General features: G+C 44.7%; 1 protein-coding gene across 1 annotated transcript in view; it reads left to right on the forward strand.

Annotated features, from left to right (window-relative positions):
• LOC124034736 (low-density lipoprotein receptor-related protein 1B-like) overlaps positions 1-23,535 on the forward strand; it is an 80,280-nt gene that overhangs the window by 14,012 nt on the left and 42,733 nt on the right. Inside the window, exons 13-30 of the mRNA XM_046348242.1 lie at positions 1,601-1,909; positions 2,336-2,551; positions 5,990-6,139; positions 6,236-6,502; positions 6,660-6,872; positions 6,960-7,136; positions 7,233-7,484; positions 10,529-10,735; positions 10,832-11,083; positions 14,156-14,362; positions 14,459-14,725; positions 14,881-15,096; positions 15,184-15,360; positions 15,467-15,733; positions 16,277-16,492; positions 17,634-17,863; positions 18,096-18,225; positions 18,332-18,525. Coding sequence (XP_046204198.1) covers positions 1,601-1,909; positions 2,336-2,551; positions 5,990-6,139; positions 6,236-6,502; positions 6,660-6,872; positions 6,960-7,136; positions 7,233-7,484; positions 10,529-10,735; positions 10,832-11,083; positions 14,156-14,362; positions 14,459-14,725; positions 14,881-15,096; positions 15,184-15,360; positions 15,467-15,733; positions 16,277-16,492; positions 17,634-17,863; positions 18,096-18,225; positions 18,332-18,525 — 3,947 coding nt within the window. The remainder of the gene's footprint in view (positions 1-1,600; positions 1,910-2,335; positions 2,552-5,989; positions 6,140-6,235; positions 6,503-6,659; positions 6,873-6,959; positions 7,137-7,232; positions 7,485-10,528; positions 10,736-10,831; positions 11,084-14,155; positions 14,363-14,458; positions 14,726-14,880; positions 15,097-15,183; positions 15,361-15,466; positions 15,734-16,276; positions 16,493-17,633; positions 17,864-18,095; positions 18,226-18,331; positions 18,526-23,535) is intronic.

Genomic DNA, 23,535 nt, shown 5'->3' on the forward strand with positions numbered 1-23,535 from the left:
AGGTCGTCACCTTCACATTGAAATTCGATGCTATATTTGTTAGGTTCTTGCTGAGGTTGGCTTAGTTCTGTAGGTGGTCTTTGTCCTTTCAACGTGGGGTTCAAGTCCACACGTCCTTGGAACAGCTTATTATCTGAGCCCTTTTAACGTGGGACGGTCGCCATAACCACCTCGGAACAGAAAGTTATATTTTCATCAAGGGCTTTATATAGGAGGGGAGAGAAGGGCGTGTTTCAGTTTATAACCAATGTTTGTTCACATGGGCAGGGCCACTGAGTTGAGCATAGTTCACTTATGAAAACCCAATTCTCTCATTTGGAAGCTAAAATTACATTTAATCTTTTCAGAAATAGTTTCATGTTTAAATTGCACAACAATTCCATGTGAATCTGATAACTAGGTGTTGACTTCCCAAGATACATTTTGTCATCCTGTCTCAGACGCCAACCAAACTAACAACATATTCATTGAGTACCAACACATATTTTCAACTGGTTGGATTACAGAAATATGGTTCCATCTTTTGATGTTCCCAGACGCTCTGTTAACTTCTTGATGCACCATCCCTTTAGCTGGATCATTTTCGTCATCATCCGCTGAATTGCAGAGCACCATTATTTTCTGAATTTTTTAAAATATTTAATTTCATGAAATCACAAGTGCAATATAGCAAAACACAGCTTAGCTTGTTGTTAATCAACCTGGCGTGTCAGATTTTTAAAAAGCCATCTTTCTCAGCAGACAAAACATTACCTTCCGATCTTACCTAGAGTCAAGAGAGATTAAAAGTATTTATGGGGTGGTCATAAACCTCACCCACATGCCAATGTCATGATAAATGTTTCATGAGCTGAAGAAAACAGTTTCCAAATTCACAAAAGCTTTTCTCTCAAGTGTACAATTTTGTTTATCCCTGGTAGTGAGCATTTCGCCTTTGCCAAGCTAATGATTAACCAGCATGATCATTACACAGGTGCACCTTGTGCAGGGGACAGTAAAGCCACTATGGTGCAGTATTGTCAATACAATGACAGATGTCTCAAGTGTTGAAGGAGCATGCAGTTGGCATGCTGAAAGCAGCAATGTCCACCAGAGTTGTTGCCAGATAATTGAATGTTAATTTCTCTACCATAAGCCGCTTCATGTTTTAGAATTTGGCAGTACGCCCAACCGCAGGCAACATGTAACCATGAAGTCCCAGGACCTTCACATCCGGCTTGATCACCTGCCGGATATTCTGACTTGTAATGTGTGTTGGGGGGGGGGTGCTGAGAATGTATTTTGGGATAAACTCATTGATTGGCTGGGCCTGGCTCCTCAGTGGGTGGACCTATGCCCTCCCAGGCCCATAAATGGCTGCATCCCTGCGCAGCCAAATGAAATCCATGGATTAGGGAATATTACATTTTTCAATTGACTGATTTCCTTACATGAACTGTAAAACGGTAAAATCTTAAATTGTTGCATGTTGTATTTTTTTGTTTCTCTGCCAAGCATATATCTATATCAAACATTAGGAACGCCTTCCGAATATTGAGTTATGTTGGTCCTAGCCTGTTCTGGTCCAGTATATTCATGTTGTGCTGTCCTTGCCTCCTAGCCTGCGTGGTGTCAGTAGACCAGAAGATGAGAAATCTGTACTGGCTGTCATGTGATGAAGTCTGTGTTGGCGTCACTAACATGGATCAGGGTTACCCACGGAGACTGTACCAGTCAAGCAGTGAGGTAAGAGATGTTTATCTGGACTGGCAGCGGGGGAGGCTGTACTTGCTGGAGGCTGGCTGGATCCTATCCATGAGACTACCAGGAGGAAACCCTAGGAAAGTCCTGAGAGTGGAGGGACACGTCGCTGGGCGTATTGTTTTGGACCTACAATCTAACACACTGCTCTGGAACACAGAGGGGGATGGTCAGTATTACTTACTGCAATATTTTCTTTAACAGTGATTCTGTCTCCTATAATGCTTTTTATTGTGCTCCTCGGTGTTGAGCTGGTCATCTGGTTAGGAATGATCATGTCTTGTGAGGATGGTGGGGCTGGTGCAAACGCAACCAAAGAAGTGACTGAAACGCAACCATGTACAAATTATTATAACATTTGAGCATCTCACCAATTTATTTTACACTTATGTATTTTCAGTTTGTGTGTGATATGGGTGTTGAAGTGTTTATTTTGACAAATCAACTTTTCTAAACATTCAGAACCAGGTTGATCTGAACTTTGCTGTTGGAAGGCTACATCTGTGTTCGGCTGTCGCCACTGACTTTCATTAACAGTCGGTTGCTTTCTCCTTACCACTCAAACAAGTTCTTTGTGCTCCTTGACCCTGTGTAGATCTGAACATCATGAGTCTGTTGAAGTCACAGACTCACCTGGCAGGCAGAGAGTGGAATGTCCCTGGTTCCATCATGGCCGCTCACTCTCCGCTCCTGGTGTCGCTGTTTAATGATGTCATCACTGTGTGGGACCGACGGGACAGGAGGCGTGTCCACGATGTCCCTGTCGGGCCAGGCGTTGTCAGGGTGATCGTGGCTCTGGATGTAAAGGAAGGTTGGTACAATAGCGTTAATGTATGGTGAACAAAAATATAAATGCAACATTGAACAATTTCAAAGATTTACTGAGTTGGTTCATATAAGGAAATCAGTCAATTAAAAAATTAATTAGGCGCTAATCTTCAGATTTAACATGACTGGGTGAGGGCACAGGCCCACCCACTTGGCAGCCAGGCCCACACACTGGGGAGGTCATAGACCCAGCCAATCAATAGGTTTTTCCCCAGCAGGGTTTTATTAGACTGAAATAAAAGCATTTCATCCTTTGACAGGAACTAAAGGACTTCCCACTTTTAGTCCTAATTTCACATTTCCTTGTAAAAGATGAATGTGAACATCATCCAAGCATCACGTGGAACACAGCCAAACTCATTCAATAAACCAGTCACATGTTGCGCTGACTAAAACTAATAAATTGCCCACCTAACAGCTAGACTTCTTTCCAATGCATCACATATCTGGTGAGCATGAGACTAATGTAATGTTAATAAAAAATGCCTTTTACCTAAATTATTTGGCAGCCATGTTTGTTTGTATTTGAGAAGCAAACTCTCTAATTCCATTCACTCTAAGACTAAAATAAAACAAGTAAAAGATGGATTTACATTTGTTTTACTTAACGAGGCAAGTCAGATTAAGAACAATCTTATTTACAATGACGACCTACCGGGGAACAGTGGTTTAACTTCCTTGTTCAGAATGACAGATTTTACCTTGTCAGCTCAGGGATGTGGTCCAGCAACCTTTTGGTTACTGGCCCGACGCTCGAACCACTAGGCAACCTGCCGCCCGTGCGCCCATTGCCTGAAATATCAACTTAGTTTGGCCACTTTTCAGCATTTTACAAATATTCAATGTACTTAGTGTATGTAGGATAAAATGAATTTAGTATGACAAATCACAAAGCAAATCACCTCTCATTTCACCCTAAATACAAACCTAACTGTAATGTGAAAGCTAAACAGGGTTGCCAGATATTGGTTAACAATTATTTGGTGTATTTTTAGCGGATCATTTCATTTTGAAGTGAAGTAGTTTCAAGGTCATCGTGGGTTAAAATGGGGGAAAGTATCATGGGGGGGGTGTGATGCAGGAAATATTATGAGGGGAATTTATCAATTAAACAAGTTTACAAGCTAAATAAAACACCTGGAAAAGGGGTCTGGACTTAAAAATTAGCCCCTGACTGGGGATTTGTGTTTTGAACTGTCCAACTCGGGAACATGGGCTTCTTTCTAGAGCGCTGACCTGAATATCACGGACGTCATGATTTGACCTTGTATATTTCCGAGGATCCCAGTTGTCTTGAAAGCATATTAAGTCAGTGGCGTGAACCATCCCTAAACTTCGTTTAGTTAACCTGTCTGGGAACGGTTTCCGCTAGTGGAACCCCTTGCCAACAGCCAATGAAATTTGAGGGCGCCAAATACAAATCAACAAATCTCATAAATCAAAATTCTCAAACATACATGTATTAGGCACCATTGTAAAGATATAATTCTCATTAATCCAGCTAGTGTGATTGCAAAAATGCTTTACAGTGAACGCTCCACAGTGAACGCTCCACAAACGATTGTCACAAAAAGCACAAATGGAGAGAAAATGAATCCCTAACCTTTGATCTTCATCAGATGACACTCGTAGGACTTAATGTTACACAGTACATGTATGTTTTGTTCGAAAAAGTGCATATTTATATCCAAAAATGTAATTTTACATTGGCGTGAAATATGTGGTGATTTTGCAGAGCCACATCAATTTACAGAAATACTCATTATAATTGCTGATGAAAATTTAAGCAACCTCTGTCAGATTTTTTAAAGACAGATTTTTTTTAAAGCATACCATGCAATAATCTGAGTATGGAGTTTTAGAGCCTAAACCAGCAAAGAAATATCCGCCATGTTGCGCAGTCAACATTAGTCAGAAATAGCATTATACATATTTTCTTACCTTTGATCTTCATCAGAATGCACTCTCAAGAATCCCAGTTCCACAATAAATGTTTGATTTGTTCAATAAAGTTAATGTATGTCTATATACCTCCTTTTGTTAGGGTGTTTGGTAAACCAATCGAAACACGCGTGCAACTGCCAGTGGAAAGGTCAAATTCCAAAAAGTTCATTACTGATCGTAGAAACATACAAAATGTTGTGTATAATCAATCTTTAGGATGTTTTTAACAATGTTCCAACCGTAGAATTCCATTGTCTGTAGAAAAGCCATGGAACGAGAGCTAACTCTCTCGTGACCGCGCTTCACAAGCCAGACCACTGACTCAAAGAGCCCTCGTTCCCTCCTTTATAGTAGAAGCCTCAAACATGTTTCTAAAGACAGTTCAAATCTACTGGAAGCCGTAGGAAGTGTAATTCGAACCTATAGACACTATTTGGTAGGCCACGCTTTGGAAAAACTACAAACCTCAGATTTCCCACTTCCTGGTTGGATTTCAGGTTTTTGCCTGCCATATGAATTCTTATACTCAGACATCATTCAAAACGTTTGAGAAACTTTAGTGTTTTCTATCCAAATCTACTAATAATATGCATATATTAGCATCTGGGACTGAGTAGGAGGCAGTTTACTCTGGGCACGCTTTTCATCCAAAAGTGAAAATGATGCCCCCATCCTAACTTCTTTGGTCCGACAGACGCTTATGTGACAACCAGGATATGGTATGAACACGCTGGCAAATAGCTTAGCATAATATAATAACAATCAGAACTTTAAAAAGTGTTTTAAACACATTATTACAATATGCAATAATTGGAGTGCATTATTTGTCACCAGCTCATGAAAATATGTGAATAAAACAGTGAATAGTGTTCTGACCAGATATGAGCAAATGTCTGATCTGTGGAAACACTGGGGAAGTGCTTGGGCTCTTGTCAAAAAGTTGGACTGGCTCAGTGGAGCCATTCCGCAACAGTGAAATGGGCTACTTTTTACATGTAATAATTCAAACTGTTAGAAAATAATTAGCCTATAGTTAATTAGCAGGCAATGTGCCTTGGTTTAAGGTCAGCGCAGATTAATACTCCTGTTCCGCACAAATCAGATTAAGTGTATTTTAACATCCCGCACATAGAAAAACTCATGCTGGGGGAACCATTAGATATACACGTGAAAGGTTAGAGGCCTTATATTGTCCCCAATGATCACGTCGTTTAATCAGTTTCTTGATATGCCGCACCTGTCAGGTGGCTGGATTAACTTGGCAAAGGAGAATGCTCACCAACAGATGTAAAAACATTTGTGTACAGAATTTTAAAAGTTTGCAACATCGCTGGGATCATAACTAGGGACCAACACTTTATATGTTGTATATGTTGTGTAAAGGAAGGTTAGTGGGATCATTAATGTCTTCAATTCTGAATGAAAAAGCAATTCATCTGAAAATGAATTTAAATGGATGAACATGTTTCCAACTCAGTGCCTCCTGCTCAGCCAGTCTGTACCAGTCCATCAGTGAGGTGTCGGGGCTCAACTTTGTGCATCTCCCAAACTCAGCTGTGTGACACATTGAGAGACTGCCCTGATGGTTTTGATGAGGAGTCCTGCATTACTAAATGTCCAAACCGAGGTAGATATATTAATGCGTTCTGATATTTGATACTGCTTTGCCACCCATAAAACCTCTTAACCTTTCTTCATGGTCCCTCTTATGTGTGTCTCCCAGGTGAGTTCCGGTGTAAGGACAGGAGGAAATGTATTGAGAGGAGTCTGGTTTGTGATGGACGCGCTCATTGCCATGATGGCTCAGATGAGATTGGCTGTCCAATGATAGCTGCTCCAACATCCCAAACTGCGCCCCTGAAGTGCCCTATGGGTTCCAGACTGTGCAAGGATGGGAGAGAGTGTGTCCTGCATAGCCATGTTTGTGATGGAGAGGTGGACTGTAAGGATGGATCAGATGAACAGGACTGTGAGCTCCTCTGCAAAGCAGGTCAGAAGCTCACCTCTTGATCTGGTGTAATGTGTTTAATCACAAGTGGCCAGTTTCAGCACAAATCCGTCCATTCATATCAATGTCCTTAGGTCAGTTCCAGTGTACTCATTGGATGTTAGCTCAGTTCCAGTATGCTCATTGGTTCCTACCTCAGGTCAGTTCCAGTGTGCTCATGGGAAGAAGTGTATCGACCAGCAGCAGATGTGTGATGGGAAGGCACAGTGCCAGGACCGTTCTGATGAAATGGACTGCTTAAAGCCCACCAAGAGCTGCAGGCATCGCTGTGACAATGGCCACTGTATCCCAGAAACTTTCCTCTGTGATGGAGAGAGAGACTGTTCGGACGGTTCTGATGAGGAAGGCTGTGGTGAGACACTGCTGACTACTTGGACAGTTGGTACAGAAGGATGAGGAGAGTCTCTTTAAATTAATCTAATGTAACCTCTCTTCCTAGATTCTAACAAGGCCCTTCCTCCTGTCCTGCCAACTCTGGCTCAGACCTGTACTAGTCCATCAGTGAGGTGTCGGGGCTCAACTTTGTGCATCTCCCAAACTCAGCTGTGTGACACATTGAGAGACTGCCCTGATGGTTTTGATGAGGAGTCCTGCATTACTAAATGTCCAAACCGAGGTAGATATATTAATGCGTTCTGATATTTGATACTGCTTTGCCACCCAGAAAACCTCTTAACCTTTCTTCATGGTCCCTCTTATGTGTGTCTCCCAGGTGAGTTCCGGTGTAAGGACAGGAGGAAATGTATTGAGAGGAGTCTGGTTTGTGATGGACGTGCTCATTGCCATGATGGCTCAGATGAGATTGGCTGTCCAACGATAGCTGCTCCAACATCCCAAACTGCGCCCCTGAAGTGCCGTATGGGTTCCAGACTGTGCAAGGATGGGAGAGAGTGTGTCCTGCATAGCCATGTTTGTGATGGAGAGGTGGACTGTAAGGATGGATCAGATGAACAGGACTGTGGTGGTGAGTTGATTTCTGACTGTGGTTCCACTTTGGTCAGTCGGGACGTTTTCTAAATCGACTAAGTGTCTGACGGTGTTTATAAAATGGCATGATGTCCCAAAAATGGGGAGCCGGACAGAACTGCCACTTGCAGTACACGGTCAACAATGTGACAAAGGTTATACAATGTTTTTGTAGGGCTGTCAGAGAGTTAATCAGTTACTGTAAGTTAATCGTTTTGAAATTTTAGTGCGCATTTTTTTATCGCGAATAAGCGCATTAGGTCAAAAGACATCTCAAATCTACAATGCTATGTAATGCATATTAACATTGCAGTTAAAGAAAGTGTGAGTTGTCAATTTACCTAATTTTGCTAACCGTTACCTTAGACAAAGTCAAGACATCAATATTCTTGTAATGTTTTTTGTATGAATCTTAAATGATGGCTCACTGAATAGGCAGGGGGGTGTATCAAAATGATTAAGACTCAGCACGCTTTGGGACTCATTCAGCAGTTTTTACTGAGTAAGTACAATACCATTCGAAATGAATGTTGAAAGTTTAAATTATATTCCTAAAACGTAAGTAAAAAATGATGCCGTCGCTGCCTTCTGTTGACTACACATATAGATAAATATCCTGTCAAAATCGACAACTAATGTGCAGAAAAGGTTATTTATAGCACATGTTACAATCTACACAAACTGTACATCTGCAACAATAATCATATATATTTTTAAATGAGTACCTTATAAACTGCACACGCACCAAAAAAGGTTTATTAGCAAGTGCATCGGTGATGTTGTACCCACAGGGTCTATTAAAACCTTGCCCAACCAGAAACCGTGGATTGATGGCAGCATTCGCAAAACTGAAAGCACGAACCACTGCTTTTAGTCGGGGCAAGGTGACCAGAAACATGACCGAATACACAGTGTAGCTATTCCCTCCAAGGCAATCAAACAAGCTAAGCGTCAGTATAGAGAGAAAGTAGAGTTGCAATTCAACGGCTCAGACACGAGAGGTATGTGACATGGTCTACAGTCAGACTACAAAAGGAAAACCAGCCCCGTCGCGGACCACGATGTCTTGCTCCCAGACAAACTAAACAACTTTGCTCGCTTTGAGGACGAGACGGTGCCACTGACACGGCCCACTACCAAAACCTGTGGGCTCTCCTTCACTGCAGCTAACGCGAGTAAGACATTTAAACGTGTTAACCCTCGCAAGCCTGCCGGCCCAGACTGCATCCCCAGCCGCGTCCTCAGAGCATGCGCAGACCAGCTGGCTGGTGTGTTTACGGACATATTCAATCAATCCTTATCCCAGTCTGCTGTTCCCACATGCTTCAAGAGGGCCACCATTGTCCCTGTTCCCAAGAAAGCTAAGGTAACTGAGCTAAATGACTATCCGCTTCGTAACACTCACTTCCGTGCTTTGAGAGACTAATCAAGGACCATATCACCACCACCCTACCTGACACCCTAGACCTACTCCAATTTGCTTACCGCCCCAATAGGTCCACAGACGACGCAATCGCACTGCCCTAACCCATCTGGACAAGAGGAATACCTATGTAAGAATGCTGTTCATCGACTACAGCTCAGCATTTAACATCATAGTACCCTCAACTCGTCATTAAGCTCGAGACCCTGGGTCTCGACCCCGCCCTGTGAAACTGGGTCCTGGAATTCCTGACGGGCCGCCCCCAGGTGGTGAGGGTAGGTAACATCTCCACCCCCCTGATCCTCAACACTGGGGCCCCACAAGGGTGCGTTCTCAGCCCTCTCCTGTTCACCCATGACTGGGTGGCCATGCCCGCCTCCAACTCAATCATCAAGTTTGCAGACGACACTACAGTGGTAGGCTTGATTGCCAACAACGACGAGACGGCCTACAGGGAGGAGGTGAAGGCCCTCAGTGTGGTCAGGAAAATAACCTCACACTCGAGGTCAACAAAACAAAGGAGAGGATCGTGGACTTCAGGAAACAGCAGACAGAGGAGCCCCCTATCCACATCGACGGAACAGTCGTGGAGAAGGTGGGAAGATAAGTTCCTTGGCGTACACATCACGGACAAACTGAAATGGTCCACCCACACAGACAGCATGGTGAAGGCGCAGCAGCGCCTCTTCAACCTCAGGAGGCTGAAGAAATTTGGCTTGTCACCAAACACACTCACAAACTTTTACAGATGCACAATCGAGAGCATCCTGTCGGGCTGTTGCCTCGTACGGCAACTGCTCCGCCCACAACCGTAAGGCTCTCCAGAGGGTAGTGAGCTCTGCACAACGCATCACTGGGGCAAACTACCTGCCCTCCAGGACAACTACACCACCCGATGTCACAGGAAGGCCAAAAATATCAATGACAACAACCACCCGAGCCACTTCCTGTTCAACCAGCTATCCTCCAGAGGGCGAGGTCAGTACAGGTGCATCAAAGCGGGGACTGAGGGACTGAAAAACAGCTTCTGTCTCAAGGCCATCAGACTGTTAAATCGCCATCACTAACATTGAGTGGCTCCTGCCAACATACCGACTCATCTCTAGCCACTTTAATAATGAGAGATTGATGTAATAAATGTATCACTAGCCACTTTAAACAATACCACTTTATATAATGTTTACATTACTCTTCTCATATGTATATACTGTACTCTATACCATCTACTGCATCTTGCCTATGCTGTTCGGCCATCGTTCATTCATATATTTTTATGTACATATTCTTATTCATTCCTTTACACTTGTGTGTGTGTGTGTGTAAGGTAGTTGTTGTGAAATTGTTAGATTTCTTGTATATTACTGCAGGGTCGGAACTAGAAGCACAAGCATTTCGCTACACTCGCAATAACATCTGCTAACCATGTGTATCTGACAAATAAAATGTGATTTGACAGTTGGAAAATGTTTACTAGCTTGTATATTAGCAGGTGAGACATGTTACCTACAGTCTAACCCTTTGTCCTGAATTGTTTTGGGGAAACTAACGCTTCATTAGACTTGTTCTGGGTAGAGTGTAAAAGGCTTGTCCATTATCTTGGTAATACTCTCTGCCTATAGAATCTCCAGTTCCACTTACTACAGCTTATTTGGCTCCAACTACAACCTTTCCAGATATTCTTCCTGCTCAGCCAGTCTGTACCAGTCCATCAGTGAGGTGTCGGGGCTCAACTTTGTGCATCTCCCAAACTCAGCTGTGTGACACATTGAGAGACTGCCCTGATGGTTTTGATGAGGAGTCCTGCATTACTAAATGTCCAAACCGAGGTAGATATATTAATGCGTTCTGATATTTGATACTGCTTTGCCACCCAGAAAACCTCTTAACCTTTCTTCATGGTCCCTCTTATGTGTGTCTCCCAGGTGAGTTCCGGTGTAAGGACAGGAGGAAATGTATTGAGAGGAGTCTGGTTTGTGATGGACGTGCTCATTGCCATGATGGCTCAGATGAGATTGGCTGTCCAACGATAGCTGCTCCAACATCCCAAACTGCGCCCCTGAAGTGCCGTATGGGTTCCAGACTGTGCAAGGATGGGAGAGAGTGTGTCCTGCATAGCCATGTTTGTGATGGAGAGGTGGACTGTAAGGATGGATCAGATGAACAGGACTGTGGTGGTGAGTTGATTTCTGACTGTGGTTCCACTTTGGTCAGTCGGGACGTTTTCTAAATCGACTAAGTGTCTGACGGTGTTTATAAAATGGCATGATGTCCCAAAAATGGGGAGCCGGACAGAACTGCCACTTGCAGTACACGGTCAACAATGTGACAAAGGTTATACAATGTTTTTGTAGGGCTGTCAGAGAGTTAATCAGTTACTGTAAGTTAATCGTTTTGAAATTTTAGTGCGCATTTTTTTTATCGCGAATAAGCGCATTAGGTCAAAAGACATCTCAAATCTACAATGCTATGTAATGCATATTAACATTGCAGTTAAAGAAAGTGTGAGTTGTCAATTTACCTAATTTTGCTAACCGTTACCTTAGACAAAGTCAAGACATCAATATTCTTGTAATGTTTTTTGTATGAATCTTAAATGATGGCTCACTGAATAGGCAGGGGGGTGTATCAAAATGATTAAGACTCAGCACGCTTTGGGACTCATTCAGCAGTTTTTACTGAGTAAGTACAATACCATTCGAAATGAATGTTGAAAGTTTAAATTATATTCCTAAAACGTAAGTAAAAAATGATGCCGTCGCTGCCTTCTGTTGACTACACATATAGATAAATATCCTGTCAAAATCGACAACTAATGTGCAGAAAAGGTTATTTATAGCACATGTTACAATCTACACAAACTGTACATCTGCAACAATAATCATATATATTTTTAAATGAGTACCTTATAAACTGCACACGCACCAAAAAAGGTTTATTAGCAAGTGCATCGGTGATGTTGTACCCACAGGGTCTATTAAAACCTTGCCCAACCAGAAACCGTGGATTGATGGCAGCATTCGCAAAACTGAAAGCACGAACCACTGCTTTTAGTCGGGGCAAGGTGACCAGAAACATGACCGAATACACAGTGTAGCTATTCCCTCCAAGGCAATCAAACAAGCTAAGCGTCAGTATAGAGAGAAAGTAGAGTTGCAATTCAACGGCTCAGACACGAGAGGTATGTGACATGGTCTACAGTCAGACTACAAAAGGAAAACCAGCCCCGTCGCGGACCACGATGTCTTGCTCCCAGACAAACTAAACAACTTTGCTCGCTTTGAGGACGAGACGGTGCCACTGACACGGCCCACTACCAAAACCTGTGGGCTCTCCTTCACTGCAGCTAACGCGAGTAAGACATTTAAACGTGTTAACCCTCGCAAGCCTGCCGGCCCAGACTGCATCCCCAGCCGCGTCCTCAGAGCATGCGCAGACCAGCTGGCTGGTGTGTTTACGGACATATTCAATCAATCCTTATCCCAGTCTGCTGTTCCCACATGCTTCAAGAGGGCCACCATTGTCCCTGTTCCCAAGAAAGCTAAGGTAACTGAGCTAAATGACTATCCGCTTCGTAACACTCACTTCCGTGCTTTGAGAGACTAATCAAGGACCATATCACCACCACCCTACCTGACACCCTAGACCTACTCCAATTTGCTTACCGCCCCAATAGGTCCACAGACACGCCTAATCGCACTGCCCTAACCCATCTGGACAAGAGGAATACCTATGTAAGAATGCTGTTCATCGACTACAGCTCAGCATTTAACATCATAGTACCCTCAACTCGTCATTAAGCTCGAGACCCTGGGTCTCGACCCCGCCCTGTGAAACTGGGTCCTGGAATTCCTGACGGGCCGCCCCCAGGTGGTGAGGGTAGGTAACATCTCCACCCCCCTGATCCTCAACACTGGGGCCCCACAAGGGTGCGTTCTCAGCCCTCTCCTGTTCACCCATGACTGGGTGGCCATGCCCGCCAACTCAATCATCAAGTTTGCAGACGACACTACAGTGGTAGGCTTGATTGCCAACAACGACGAGACGGCCTACAGGGAGGAGGTGAAGGCCCTCAGTGTGGTCAGGAAAATAACCTCACACTCGAGGTCAACAAAACAAAGGAGAGGATCGTGGACTTCAGGAAACAGCAGACAGAGGAGCCCCCTATCCACATCGACGGAACAGTCGTGGAGAAGGTGGGAAGATAAGTTCCTTGGCGTACACATCACGGACAAACTGAAATGGTCCACCCACACAGACAGCATGGTGAAGGCGCAGCAGCGCCTCTTCAACCTCAGGAGGCTGAAGAAATTTGGCTTGTCACCAAACACACTCACAAACTTTTACAGATGCACAATCGAGAGCATCCTGTCGGGCTGTTGCCTCGTACGGCAACTGCTCCGCCCACAACCGTAAGGCTCTCCAGAGGGTAGTGAGCTCTGCACAACGCATCACTGGGGCAAACTACCTGCCCTCCAGGACAACTACACCACCCGATGTCACAGGAAGGCCAAAAATATCAATGACCACAACCACCCGAGCCACTTCCTGTTCAACCAGCTATCCTCCAGAGGGCGAGGTCAGTACAGGTGCATCAAAGCGGGGACTGAGGGACTGAAAAACAGCTTCTGTCTCAAGGCCATCAGACTGTTAAATCGCCATCACTAACATTGAGTGGCTCCTGCCAACATACCGACTCATCTCTAGCCACTTTAATAATGAGAGATTGATGTAATAAATGTATCACTAGCCACTTTAAACAATACCACTTTATATAATGTTTACATTACTCTTCTCATATGTATATACTGTACTCTATACCATCTACTGCATCTTGCCTATGCTGTTCAGCCATCGCCATGACTGTTCATTCAAATATATTTTTATTTATTATTATATATTTTTATGTACATATTCTTATTCATTCCTTTACACTTGTGTGTGTGTGTATAAGGTAGTTGTTGTGAAATTGTTAGATTTCTTGTATATTACTGCAGGGTCGGAACTAGAAGCACAAGCATTTCGCTACACTCGCAATAACATCTGCTAACCATGTGTATCTGACAAATAAAATGTGATTTGACAGTTGGAAAATGTTTACTAGCTTGTATATTAGCAGGTGAGACATGTTACCTACAGTCTAACCCTTTGTCCTGAATTGTTTTGGGGAAACTAACGCTTCATTAGACTTGTTCTGGGTAGAGTGTAAAAGGCTTGTCCATTATCTTGGTAATACTCTCTGCCTATAGAATCTCCAGTTCCACTTACTACAGCTTATTTGGCTCCAACTACAACCTTTCCAGATATTCTTCCTGCTCAGCCAGTCTGTACCAGTCCATCAGTGAGGTGTCGGGGCTCAACTTTGTGCATCTCCCAAACTCAGCTGTGTGACACATTGAGAGACTGCCCTGATGGTTTTGATGAGGAGTCCTGCATTACTAAATGTCCAAACCGAGGTAGATATATTAATGCGTTCTGATATTTGATACTGCTTTGCCACCCAGAAAACCTCTTAACCTTTCTTCATGGTCCCTCTTATGTGTGTCTCCCAGGTGAGTTCCGGTGTAAGGACAGGAGGAAATGTATTGAGAGGAGTCTGGTTTGTGATGGACGTGCTCATTGCCATGATGGCTCAGATGAGATTGGCTGTCCAACGATAGCTGCTCCAACATCCCAAACTGCGCCCCTGAAGTGCCGTATGGGTTCCAGACTGTGCAAGGATGGGAGAGAGTGTGTCCTGCATAGCCATGTTTGTGATGGAGAGGTGGACTGTAAGGATGGATCAGATGAACAGGACTGTGAGCTCCTCTGCAATGCAGGTCAGAAGCTCACCTCTTGATCTGGTGTAATGCGTTTAATCACAAGTGGCCAGTTTCAGCACAAATCCGTCCATTCATCAATGTCCTTAGGTCAGTTCCAGTGTACTCATTGGTTGTTAGCTCAGTTCCAGTGTGCTCATTGGGTCCTACCTCAGGTCAGTTCCAGTGTGCTCATGGGAAGAAGTGTATCGACCAGCAGCAGATGTGTGATGGGAAGGCACAGTGCCAGGACCGTTCTGATGAAATGGACTGCTTCAAGCCCACCAAGAGCTGCAGTCATCGCTGTGACAACAATAGCCGCTGTATCCCAGAAACTTTCCTCTGTGATGGAGAGAGAGACTGTTCGGATGGCTCTGATGAGGAAGGCTGTGGTGAGACACTGCTGACTACTTGGACAGTTGGTACAGAAGGATGAGGAGAGTCTCTTTAAATTAATCTAATGTAACCTCTCTCCCTAGATTCTAACAAGGCCCTTCCTCCTGTCCTGCCAACTCTGGCTCAGTCTTGTATTAGTCCATCAGTGAGGTGTCGGGGCTCAACTTTGTGCATCTCCCAAACTCAGCTGTGTGACACATTGAGAGACTGCCCTGATGGTTTTGATGAGGAGTCCTGCATTACTAAATGTCCAAACCGAGGTAGATATATTAATGTGTTCTGATATTTGATACTGCTTTGCCACCCAGAAAACCCCTTAAACCCTCTTAACCTTTCTTCATGGTCCCTCTTATGTGTGTCTCCCAGGTGAGTTCCGGTGTAAGGACAGGAGGAAATGTATTGAGAGGAGTCTGGTTTGTGATGGACGTGCTCATTGCCATGATGGCTCAGATGAGATTGGCTGTCCAACGATAGCTGCTCCAACATCCCAAACTGCGCCCCTGAAGTGCCCTATGGGTTCCAGACTGTGCAAGGATGGGAGAGAGTGTGTCCTGCATAGCCATGTTTGTGATGGAGAGGTGGACTGTAAGGATGGATCAGATGAACAGGACTGTGAGCTCCTCTGCAAAGCAGGTCAGAAGCTCACCTCTTGATCTGGTGTAATGTGTTTAATCACAAGTGGTCCGTTTCAGCACAAATCCATTCATATCAATGTCCTTAGCTCAGTTCCAGTGTACTCATTGGTTGTTAGCTCAGTTCCAGTGTACTCATTGGTTGTTAGCTCAGTTCCAGTATGCTCATTGGTTGTTAGCTCAGTTCCAGTGTACTCATTGGTTGTTAGCTCAGTTCCAGTATGCTCATTGGTTGTTAGCTCAGTTCCAGTGTACTCATTTGTTGTTAGCACAGTTCCAGTATGCTCATTGGTTGTTAGCTCAGTTCCAGTATGCTCATTGGTTGTTAGCTCAGTTCCAGTGTACTCATTGGTTGTTAGCTCAGTTCCAGTATGCTCATTGGTTGTTAGCTCAGTTCCAGTGTACTCATTGGTTGTTAGCTCAGTTCCAGTATACTCATTGGTTGTTAGCACAGTTCCAGTGTACTCATTGGTTGTTAGCACAGTTCCAGTGTACTCATTGGTTGTTAGCACAGTTCCAGTATGCTCATTGGTTCCTACCTCAGGTCAGTTCCAGTGTGCTCATGGGAAGAAGTGTATCGACCAGCAGCAGATGTGTGATGGGAAGGCACAGTGCCAGGACCGTTCTGATGAAATGGACTGCTTCAAGCCCACCAAGAGCTGCAGTCATCGCTGTGACAACAATAGCCGCTGTATCCCAGAAACCTTCCTCTGTGATGGAGAGAGAGACTGTGTGGACGGTTCTGATGAGGAAGGCTGTGGTGAGACACTGCTGACTACTTGGAAAGTTGGTACAGAAGGATGAGGAGAGTCTCTATAAATTAATCTAATGTAACCTCTCTCCCTAGATTCTAACAAGGCCCTTCCTCCTGTCCTGCCAACTCTGGCTCAGTCCTGTACTAGTCCATCAGTGAGGTGTCGGGGCTCAACTTTGTGCATCTCCCTAACTCAGCTGTGTGACACATTGAGAGACTGCCCTGATGGTTTTGATGAGGAGTCCTGCATTACTAAATGTCCAAACCGAGGTAGATATATTAATGCGTTCTGATATTTGATACTGCTTTGCCACCCAGAAAACCTCTTAACCTTTCTTCATGGTCCCTCTTATGTGTGTCTCCCAGGTGAGTTCCGGTGTAAGGACAGGAGGAAATGTATTGAGAGGAGTCTGGTTTGTGATGGACGCGCTCATTGCCATGATGGCTCAGATGAGATTGGCTGTCCAACGATAGCTGCTCCAACATCCCAAACTGCGCCCCTGAAGTGCCGTATGGGTTCCAGACTGTGCAAGGATGGGAGAGAGTGTTCTGCATAGCCATGTTTGTGATGGAGAGGTGGACTGTAAGGATGGATCAGATGAACAGGACTGTGAGCTCCTCTGCAAAGCAGGTCAGAAGCTCACCTCTTGATCTGGTGTAAAGTGTTTAATCACAAGTGGCCAGTTTCAGCACAAATCCATCCATTCATATCAATGTCCTTAGCTCAGTTACAGTGTGCTAATTGGTTGTTAGCTCGGCTCAGTTCCAGTGTACTCATTGGGTCCTACCTCAGGTCAGTTCCAGTGTGCTCATGGGAAGAAGTGTATCGACCAGCAGCAGGTGTGTGATGGGAAGGCCCAGTGCCAGGACCGTTCTGATGAAATGGACTGCTTCAAGCCCACCAAGAGCTGCAGTCATCGCTGTGACAACAATGGCCGCTGTATCCCAGAAACCTTCTTTTGTGATGGAGAGAGAGACTGTGTGGACGGCTCTGATGAGGAAGACTGTGGTATGAGTGATCTCTAAAAACCATTTCCATTGTAATGGGTGTTTTAGAACCCATTTCCACCTTGTTCTGAACCTGTTTCTACTTAGTTTTTTGCAATCATTGCTCTCCTCTGCTTCTGCCATCTCGCTCTCCTCCCAGTGGCAATTCTTTGTGGCCAGCAGCAGTATCAGTGCAGTAATGGTCAGTGTGTGTCTGAGGCTCTCCGTTGTGACGGCCATGCTGACTGCGGAGACCATTCTGACGAGGTGGGCTGTGCCAAACCCGCCCACTGTCCCCCGGACCTCCGTTGCCCAAACAGCCATGAATGTCTTGTGGAGGAATGGCTGTGTGATGGGGAACAGGACTGCCTGGACGGTTCAGACGAGATGGTGAGGAACCCGCCTAATATTAACCTTCACTTTAAAATGATCGTGCAAAACATTTATATACTTGCTCACAGCCAGATGAACTCATGGATACCACTTTTATGGCTCCATAAACAGTATTAAGGAAGTCAAAGGTAGTTTTGGAAACCAATACAAACTAGCATGCTAGGTTAATTACATGATCTCTCACAATCAATTTACCTTAACCCATCTCTAAATTCTGGGTAAACTTCAGAACTGTATGGTGTCTCCAGTGACGTGTGGGGAGTTCCAGTGGAGCTGTGTCTCTAAGACCCAGTGTATCCCTGCAACCTGGAGGTGTGATGGACAGAAAGACTGTGAGGACTACAGTGACGAGGCCGGATGTGAGCTTACGCAAAGGGTTATGGTTACATTTGTAGTTGGCCAGGAAGTGCTCCAACCAGCTGTGGTAGTGGAGAGTGTGTGGACCAGTCTGTTGTTTTACTGTAGGTGACCAGTTGAAGTGCTCCAACCAGCTTTACCAGTGTGGTAGTGGAGAGTGTGTGGACCATTCCCTGCTGTGTGACCACATCATCAACTGTCCTGATGGATCTGACGAGGGGCATGGTTGTTCCACCAATAACTGCTCCAGCCCTGGGACCCCCCAATGTGACCAGCACTGTGTCAGCACCCCTTACGGACCGGTTAGTACCCCAACCCAGGGTTTTCAAAACCCGGTCCTGCATAACATTACATTTAACACTTTTCACAACACAATTGTGTACCCTCTGGACACTAATCTACTACCACATCTACAAAACAAAATCCATGTTACGTGTGGGTAGAGTACGTGTTAGTATGTGTATGCTTGTGACCCTTAAAGTCCCCGCTGTTCCATAAGGTTTTATTGTATCTGTTTAAAATCTGATTCTACTGCGTCAGTTAACTGATGTGGAACAGAGTTCTATGTAGTCATTGCTTTATGTAGTACTGTGCGCCTCCCATAGTCTGTTCTGGACTTGGGGACTGTGAAGAGACCTCTGGTGGCATGCCTTGTGGATTATGCATGGCTGTCTGCTAGTATATTAAACAGACACCTCGGTGCAGTTAGCATGTCAACCCTTACAAAATCAAGTAGTGATGAAGTAAAGCTCTCTACTTTGATCCATGAACAATTGACATTGGCTATTATTGTTAGATCTGTGTACATTTTAGGGGCCAGCTGTGCTGCCCTGTTCTGAGCCGATTGTAATTTGACAGCCAACCACACGACTGGGCAGTAGTCCAGGTGAGACAACTAGGGCCTGTAGTACCTGCCTTGTTGATAGTTAAGGCAGAGCAGTGCTTTATTATGGACATACTTCTCCCCATCTTAGCTACTGTTGTATCTTTATCTTACTGTTGTATGTTTTGAAAATGACAGTTCACAATAGTTTGACTCAATGCATTTTAGTCACCTTGCTTTTAGGTTGAAATATTAGGACGAACTTATTTATTGCCACCCATTCTGAAACTAACTGCAGCTCTTTAAGGGTTGCAGAGATTTCACTCGCTGTAGTAGCTGACGTGTATGGTGTGGAGTCCTCCGCATACACAGTGGCTTAACGCAGAGGCTGAAGAAATGTGGCATGCCACCTAAAACACTTTTACAGATGCACAATTGAGAGTATCCTGTCGGGCTGTATCGCCACCTGATATGGCAACTGCATCGCCCACAACCACAAGGATCTCCAGGGGGTGGTGCGGTCTGCACAGCGCATCACCGGGGGCAAACTATCTGCCCTCCAGGACAACTACAGTACACAATGTCACTGGAAGGCCAAAAATATCAAGGATAACAACACCTGAGCCGCTGCTTATTCACCCCGCTAACATCCAGAAGGCAAGATGGCATCTCAGTGCAGACGTGGTTTGTTGTCTCGTTTACTTTCGTATTTGTCTTTTTGGTTATATTCCAATTTGTTTTTTCTCTTTTTCCATTTTTAAATTAAATATACCTTCCGGTAACCCGCCTCACTCAATGTGACACGGATCTGCAATTTCTTTAGAACCTATAGCCAAAACTTTCATCAGAAGGTTACTAGCCATTTAGTCACTGTTAGCCACTGCTAGCGGCCTTTACATTTACATTACATTTAAGTCATTTAGCAGACGCTCTTATCCAGAGCGACTTACAAATTGGTGCATTCACCTTATGACATCCAGTGGAACAGTCACTTTACCCTCTGCTCAGGCACCAGCTGATTTTTTTAGCCTGGATAATACCTGCCAGCCTCGGACTGTTTTTCTCCACTACAACGCCAGATTTCTGCCATAAACCCTGGACCATTGATCATCACAGCGAGCTGCCACTGAGTGACCCAGCCCCGAAGTTAGCCCTGAGCCAGACTCTTCTCCCGGCTAGCAAACAAAATTACCACAACTACAATACCTCTTTCGCCAGGTCCCTTCGTACCACCACGACTGGTTCGCAGATGTAATTTCATCAGCTGTACCTTCAACCGGCCCTTGATGGACGACGGAGCAGATGCTTCTAATTTACCCCGGACTGCGAACTTTAAACGCCGTTGCTCCCGCGTACTAGTGTAGTAACGACCTAGCGTTTCCCTATTTCATCTATTGCTCTACACTGGACCCTGATTACTTTGCTACATAGCTGATGCCTGCTGGACTGTTAATTTATCACAGTACTCCACATTATTTATCTTTGTTTCTGTCGGCCCTAGCCCCGAACTCAGGCCTAGCTGATTAGCTGTTGTCTTACCAGTTGTTGACTTAGCTCTCTCAATCAACACCTGTGATTGATTTATGCCTCGCTTTGTCTCTCAAATGTCAATATGCTTTGTATAATGTTTAGGATAATTATCATTGTTTTAGTTTACTGCAGAGCCCCTAGTCCCACTGCATATACCTTAGATACCTCCTTTGTCCCACCTCCCACACATGCGGTGGCCTCACCCAGTATAACCAGCATGTCCAGAGATGCAACTGCTCTTATCACTCATTGCCTGGGTTTACCTCTACTGGAATGACTTTTGCTTCCCTCTAGGAATGAGGGCACACTATCTTGTAGGCTTAGATTGAAGATATGGCAAATTGGAGTGGCAATATCGTCCACAGTTATCCTCAGTTTCCATCCAAATTGTATTAGTCACATACACATTCACATATTTAGCAGGTGTTGCGGGTGTAGAGAAATGCTTGTGTTTCTAGCTCCAGCACTGCAGTAATATCTAACAATTCACAACAAAACACACAGATCTGAAAGAAAAATAATAGAATTAAGACTTATGAATACTAGAATGAGCAACGTTGGAGTCCGGAGTGTAAATATGGGTGGTTAGAAGGGGCTGTATGAGACAGTATGTGGATATACTAAATATTTGATCTGTAGAATAGTGTGTGTATACAGCAATAGTTGAACAGGATGGCATTGATTAAAATGCAGTATATACATATGAACTGAGTACAACAGTATGTGAACATTAAAGTGATCAGTTCCATTACCAGGGATTCAATGTCTATGTACAAGAAGCCTCTGTAGGGTTGAGTAAGTGGGTGGTGACAATGACTAAGTTCAGGGCAGGGTACTGGTTGGAGGCCGGCTAGTGATGGCTATTTAAGCGTAATGGCTTTGAGATGTTTTTCAGTCTCTTGGGCCCAGCTTTGATGAACCTGTACTGACCTCTCCTTCTGGGTGATTGCGGGGTGAACAGGCCGTGGTTCGGGTGGTTGTCCTTGATGCTCTTTTCTGGCCTTCCTGTGATGTCGGCTGCTGTAGGTGTCCTGGAGGTCAGGTAGTTAGCCCACGGTGATGCGTTGGGCAGACCGCACCACCCTCTGGAGAGCTCTGCTGTTGTGGGCGGTATAGTTGCAGTACCAGGCGGTGATACAGCCCGACAGGATGCTCTCGATTGCGCAGCTGTAAAAGTTTGTTTTAGGTGACAAGCCAAATTTCTTCAGCCTCCTGAGGTTGAAGAGGAGCTGTTGCGCCTTCACCACACTGTGGACCATTTCAGGTGTCAGTGATGTGTACACTGAGGAACTTTAAGTCTTTCACCTTCTCCACTGCCGCCCGTTGATCTGGATGGGGGAGTGCTATATCTGAAGTCTACCATAGTCTCCTTGACGTTGAGGTTCTTTTCCTGGCACCACTTCACCAGGACCTTCACCTCCTCCCTGTAGGCTGTTGTCTTTGCTGGTAATCAGGCCTACTACTGTTGTCTGCAAACTTGATGATTGTGTTGAAGGTGTGAGTGGCCATGCAGTCATGGCTGAGCAGAGTACAGGAGGGGGCTGAGCAGAGTACAGGAGGGGTCCCCTTTGTTGAGGATCAGTGTTGTCCTACCTTCAACACCTGGGGGTGGTCCGTCAGCAAGTCCAGGACCCAGTTGCACAGGGCGGGGTTTAGACTCAGGGCCCTGAGCTTAATGAGCTTAGAGGATAAGCTGAACCCCACCCTGGACTTGCTGACGGACCAACATCCTATGATGTTGAAGGCTGAGCTGTTGTCAATGAACAGCATTTTTACATACAATACCAGCTTAAAAGTCAATTGTTGTGACAAGGTAGGGGTGGTATACAGAAGATAGCCCTATTTGGTAAAAGATCAAGTCCATATTATGGCAAAAACAGCTCAAATAAGCAAAGAGAAACAAGTCTGTTACTTTAAGACATGAAGGTCAGTCAATCTGGGAAATGTCAAGTATTTAGCACAATAGGAATGGAAGACCCAGAGTTACCTATGCTGCAGACGATAAGTTCATTAGTTACCAGCCACAGATATTGCAGTCCAAAGAAATGCTTCAGAGTTCAATTAACAGACCTAGCTCAACATCAACTGTTCAGAGGACACTGCATGAATCAGGCCTTCATGTACAAATTGCTGCAAAGAAACAACTAAACGACACCAATAAGAATGAGATTTGATTGTGCCAAGCAACACGAGCAATGGACATTAGTGGTGGAATTTTGTCCTTTGGTCGGAGTACAAATTTGAGATTTTTGGTTCCAACCGTTGTCTGAGACAGTAGGTGAACAGCTTTTCTCCACGTGTTAATGCGAGTGTAGCGAAATTCTCTACATCTGCTAATCATGTGTCTATGACAAATACAATTTGATTTGTTTTTTCCCCACCCTGAAGCATGGAGGTGTGATGTGGGGGTGCTTTGCAGCTGACAATTATTTAGAAAGGGCTATTTTACCAAGGATAGTGATGGTGTGCTGCATCAGATGACCCGGCCTCCACACTCACCCAACCTCAACCCAATTGAGATGGTTTGGGATGGGATGGACCTCAGTGCTCTGCATATGTGGGAACTCCAAGGCTGTTGGAAAATCATTCCTCATGAAGCTGCTTGAGAGAATGCCAAGAGTGTGCATAGCTGTCAAGGTGAAGGCTGACTACTTTGAATAATCTAATGTAAAATGCTTGGGGGTTACAACAGTTTTGATGGATTCACTATTATTCTACAATGTAGAAAATAGTAAAATACCCTTGGATGAGTAGGTGTCCAAACTTGGACTGGTACTGGAAGTATTCCTCTTGTCCTGATTGGATATGGCCATTTGCAGTGTGATGACGATTGCATCATCTTTTGGGACTGTATGCAAATTGAGGTGGGTCTAGGGTGTCGGGTATGGTGGAGGTGAGTGCTACGGGGTGATAGTCATTTAGTTACCTTTTGTTTTCTTGGGTACAGGAACAATGGTGG

The sequence above is a fragment of the Oncorhynchus gorbuscha genome, linkage group LG04 (genome assembly GCF_021184085.1).
Source record: "Oncorhynchus gorbuscha isolate QuinsamMale2020 ecotype Even-year linkage group LG04, OgorEven_v1.0, whole genome shotgun sequence".
NCBI classification, from domain to species: domain Eukaryota; kingdom Metazoa; phylum Chordata; class Actinopteri; order Salmoniformes; family Salmonidae; genus Oncorhynchus; species Oncorhynchus gorbuscha.